General features: G+C 45.3%; 1 protein-coding gene across 1 annotated transcript; it reads right to left on the bottom strand.

The window, feature by feature from the left end:
- Positions 1-2,273: 2,273 nt before the first annotated feature.
- On the bottom strand, positions 2,274-3,638 carry LOC311326212 (piggyBac transposable element-derived protein 4-like; the record flags this gene model as incomplete). The annotated part of the gene is made up of 1 exon (XM_084459083.1): positions 2,274-3,638. One exon carries the CDS (start codon positions 3,636-3,638, stop codon positions 2,274-2,276), a length of 1,365 nt encoding a protein of 454 aa, XP_084315209.1.
- Positions 3,639-5,644: the final 2,006 nt, after the last annotated feature.

Here is a 5,644-nt window from a genome sequence, read left to right as displayed (position 1 = left end):
TGAGGAGTATAACTGAGAACAAGCCCCATTGGGACACATTCATCTCTATCGTGGCCGGTTAAATCAATACCCATAACTCGTGGTCTGGGGGGCGGTAGGCGACCCATTCAAACTGGTGGTTGTACTTAAGCCCTTTCAGGCATCATTCCTACTCTGCTCATATCGAGCTAAATTCGTCCAGACTTAAGTTAGACGCGAGCCTCTGAGCACAGCTTGCTATGTTTGTCTTGACTGACACGTTTTGTAGCCCTCCGCTTACGTTACAAGCTAACTAATATCATTATCTCAGATTAAAATAACAAAACGTGTGATGCATTCAGTCACCATTTTATTTCGGCTGGTTATTTATTTGAGAATACAGCGATGTCCTCTGCAAATGTAGCTAACGTTAGATCCATTTTCCCCTCATAACATCTCGCGGTAGCAAAACTTCCACCTGCCTCACGGCCACTTCATAATAAGCTTGCTAGCCACCTCAAATAGTTAACCAAATGTTACATAGCTCGCTCGATAATGAGGATTGATAAGCAGTGTGGTCGTAAACTTTCACAGGTTCATTGCTGAGTATTCATAAATGTTCAAACTGTGTAGTAGGTTAGTGCACATAATACAAACCTTCATTCATTACCGAAGGCACTGTCGGTAATGCAGGGCAGGCACGTCGTGTCTTGACTCTTTGCTGTGGATATGGGAGGCACAAGTGCTGCAGTTCACTTGCATTAGAGCTCCCTCTACTGGATAATTGTAGAAATATCCGTTTTTATTTTATTTTACAGCGTTTAAGTGGAAAATACAGGCGGAAATAATGTTTTTTAAATAGGGACATATCGGCTGCATAACGGCCGATACCGATGTCGTTAACCCTTTTAGTACAGTAAGTCCAGTGCCCAACATTCCGAATATGAATTATGAATATGAATTTCCAATACAAACCTGTTTGTGGTGTGTTCATATTACGTCCCACATATGAACTTTATATACCATATGAAAGGTAAGAATTTGGGCTTTCAAATGATATAAAACATATCTATTAATATATATTATTATTATATATGACTAATATGATTTCACACAGCAATTTTGACCAAAATCATTTTCGGCTGTCATATTTCATCAAACAACTGCATTTTTAACAATTTTACTAACAAGCTAGATCTAAACTTAGAGTGTATGAGATGTGCACAATTATGTGGGCTATTCAGAATAAAAAACAGATTAGAAATATCATCCTTTGTTCAAAAGTTATGACCATTATAGTGATAAGTGGGGAAAGCGGAACAAAACAAACAATTTCAATGGTCTGGATTTGCATTACTGCTTTGGCTATGAAAGGGGCAGAACGTGTTTCAGGACTAATTTCTTTTGCATATTTTACCAAGAAGACTTCAGCTTTCAATATATGGCAGTTGTTTGCTATAATACACCTCTAGTGTATGTATAATCAATGTGTAATAACAGTGTAATAACAAGAAAATGACACAAACGGAATTGGATTTGAAGTTTTAGTTTTCAATAAAGTTGTTTTTTTAAAACAGGATTTACAGGTAAAATTATGAAACAATGATGAACAATGAAAATAATGAAACAGGACAGCAGTCGCTGCCCATCTTTCGTCGCAGGCTCAAAACTCATCTCTTCAAGAAGTACTACAACGATCCTCCCTCTTATGCACCTATTGCATTTGAGATTGCTATTCTTGCACTTTGCCCAGCACTAGATTATGCTCTCAGTCACTTGTTTTAGAAAGGAGATGCACTTGTGAGTTCTGGCAAGTAGTAGTACATTGGCTTTTTCTATGTTAAATGCAATTATTGTTAGTCGCTTTGGATAAAAGCGTCTGCTAAATGACTGTAATGTAATGTAAATGAAACATCAGTGCAAAAAGGTTCGATCCAAAATGAGAACTATGTACAAACTATATATGAGAACTATGTACAAACTATATATGAGAACTATGTACAAACTTTATGAGAACTATGTACAAACTATATATGAGAACTATGTACAAACTTTATATGAGAACTATGTACAAACTATATATGAGAACTATGTACAAACTATATATGAGAACTATGTACAAACTATATATGAAAACTATGTACAAACTATATACAAACTATATATGAGAACAATGTACAAACTATAAACAAACTAAAGTTTGAGCCAAAATGAGAACTATATACAAACTATATATGATAACTATGTACAAACTATATACTAATATAAACATTTTTGGGGGGGTGGGGTGGGGGGATGGGGGGGATTGGACTCAGTCACACAGCTGCACCCTTGTGATAGTCCCTAAAACAGTTCCTGTCCACCTGGTGACAGAGGACCTGATGGCATGCCTCGCACTTCCAGGGTGTCAGCCTCTTGCACAGGATGCAGCGTCGTCGCCCTTCAGTGGCTGCCATAGAACTTGGCTGTCCAGTACTGATGGGGATAGCAAGGTGGTCCCGGCTGGGGGTGGTCAGAGGCGTGCTGTGGAGGGGAACTCCGAGGAGCTGGGCAGAGAGCTCCTCCTGGAAGGCCTGACGCGTGTGCCTCCGCTCAGGATATAACTCTCTGTAGAGGATGTAGCTGTTGGTCACAGCGATGTCCACACAGTGCTGGAAGACGGTGACTGGCCATCTCATGGTCTTCCTGTGGACGGAGTTGGTGCCCAGCATTTGGTCGGATGTATCGACGCCGCCCATGTACTTATTGTACTCTGACACAACCGTTGGTCTGGGGACAGGGATCCTCTGGTATCCCTCACCTGTCTTCCTCCAGCGCAGCACTGTCTCCCCACTGTAGACAGAGTGAACGGTGGTGCACAGGGAGACCTCCTTTGTGTCCATCCACTTCACAAACAGAAGGTCATCCTCTCTAATCCACCGGATGGAGCCCCTTGGTGACCTTTTGTGCAGTGCGTTCTCCTGCGTGGTAGGAACGCCGACTCTCCCCTGCCTGTAGGTGCCACAGGCCCCGAAACCCTGCTCGCTCAGATGACGGAAGAGCTGTGGAGAGGTGTAAAAGTTGTCACAGTAGACAATGTACCCAGACCCGAGGAAGTCCTTGTTGACGAGCTGTGACACCACATCAAAGGACAGCCCCTTCCCCGACGCCTCTGCCGACTTCCCTTGGTACAGCTTGAAGTCAATTGTGTAGCCGTTGGCATCTGCCAGCACAAAAAACTTCAGCCCCCACTTAGTTGGCTTGGCCCTCATGTACTGCTTGATCCGGATCCTAGCCTTGGTGGGAACCATCCTCTCATCCACCGAGATGTGCTGTCTGGGGTGGTACAGAGACATGCACCGGATCCTCAGCATCTCCAGAAGAGGTCTGACCCGCTGGAGGAGGTCATGGTCGTCAGTGCCCCTACACTGGTCATTCACGGCATCCTCTTCTGGATTGCTGATCTTGATGTTGGAGGAGATGGCCTGGAACCGCTCCCGGGGCATGATGGTGGCAGGGAAGGGCACGCTGAAGATATTGTTCTGCCGCCAGTAGTCAGAGATCTTCGGGAGATGGACCACAGACATGTAGAGCAGCAGACCTATGTAGCGCCTCATCTCCTTTGGGGTGACATCCATCCACATGAACTTATTCCCAGCCTCCAGCCTCTTAGCTGCATAGTGGTTGGTGTTAGCACACATGGCCTGGAGAACCTCAGCGTCAAAGAACCTGGAGAAGATCTCATCAGGTGTTGGCTTCCCCACAGTGAGAGGGGGCTGCACGCCTGGGGTACGCTTGGGGTTGAACCTCAGACGTTGAGGGACCCGATCGTCTGGATCTGCCTCCGTCTTCCATCCTGAACATGCATCTCCAGCATCTCCAGCACGGCCAGCACCACCTCTCCCTCTCCCACGACGGAGCCCACGCCCCCGGCTCTGACCCTGGCTGGGACCACAGAGGGATGGATCCTCCTCCTCAGAAACCACACTGAAAGTAATAGAGAAAACCATAGACAAGTGAAATCTACTCTAATTTTTATGATTCTGAACACACACACATACATATTTTCATTTACTACTATATTACAGTCATTTAGCAGACACTTATCCAAAGTTACTTACAATAACTAGGCCTACATTCACTGTAGAGGGTCAAAATAACTAATAGTTGCTAGAAATCACAGATGTATCCCTGCTTTCACACACACACACACACACACACACACACACACACACACACACACACACACACACACACACACACACACACATGCGCTCACACACGCACACAGTGCAAGACATGTTGAGGTGGTATTCTAATCATGCAGCTAGCTATCGGTTAGCGCATAGGCGCTAGAAGCCCACAGCAGCAATGTTGACTTGTCACCACAAAAAAAACAACTTACACTCAAAAGTTACCTCATAAACGTCAAACATGATGCATACAAAGTATGTACAGGCTAGCCTAACGTTAGGTTACATAGCATTTGAGACATGATATGGCTAAATATAGCTAGACACATCTGCTGCATTCATCCGTCACAATACAGCTAGTATCCAGTCATTTACCTTGACAACAGACTCGGAGCAGTTGCCTGTTGTTCTCCCAGCTCAGGCAACTGGCTGTCATCCTCATCCGTGTCCATCTCCAGAAAACGCTGGGGTAGCCTAATTGTTCTTCCTGACCTGCTTCTTTCCATTTTGAACAAAATAAGCTATCAAATGTCGTTCTCTCTCACTCTGCTCGTTCTCTGCTTCGCGCGTCGCTCGCTCGAAAAAACCCCTGGACAGAAACCCCGTCTATGCGTTGCTGGGGAATTTGAGCTGGTGGGGTTTACCGTAATGCCCCTAATGTACAAAAAAGAGCAATTTCTCAGCTTTCAGGAAGTGTTGAAATTTTTTAGATAGCGCAAACCGTTCAGGAGTTATGGTAATCTGAAGAAGAGTACCGCGGATGTCTTTTTTTCGTCTCGCCGGCGAGACGGTCGTATTCAAAGGTCTAAAAACTCTAGTTGAATGTACAAAATCAACAGACAGCTATTGAGAGATATGAAAGCAGCAAGGTCTCTCTCTCCCTCTCTCTTTCTCCCTAGGCTACCAGAGCCCATTTAGTAAGCCTAGGGTACAACAAAGCCTCAAAAACAGATACCCTATACATTTTGACACTTTTATTAAACTATTACAACAAACAAAAAAGAAAATATGAGAGTTTTCTGTCAGTCTCCTCCTATTGGCCAGTCTGCACCTCCTCAGTCCCCTCCATGCTGCCCCAGTTTACCTGGAGGACTGCCCCTAATGAATTCCTCGCAGAAGGCAGAACATTGCTGCTCCTAGGAACGTAACTCCCACAGCAAGGACTATTTTAGCCGAGGTCTTAGCTGAGAAGTCCCAGAACCCGCCGGTCTTCTTCTGTGCGCCGCTGTCCAAAGCGCTGATCCTTGTCGGTGTTTCGATCATGGGGATGACCAGGGCTACTCTCGTCTTCTGGTGGGCGTTGGTGTTCTTTGTCGCAAAGGTCTTAGCTAACAGGTCCCAGACCCAGAACATGCTGGTCTCCATCTGCTGGGCGTCGGGCGTCTCTGTCCCCGTTTGAAGACCAGCGAAGCGGCCGTCGTCATGGTCCAGTAAGTGGCAGTCGTGGGTGATGAAGACGTGGTCCGTTCTATTGGGCGGAGAGGCAGCCCACTGGTCAGGCACAGTGAGAGACA

Source organism: Borostomias antarcticus (assembly GCF_949987555.1).
Source record: "Borostomias antarcticus genome assembly, chromosome: 26".
NCBI lineage: Eukaryota > Metazoa > Chordata > Actinopteri > Stomiiformes > Stomiidae > Borostomias > Borostomias antarcticus.
This window is presented reverse-complemented; position numbering and strand designations above follow the sequence as displayed.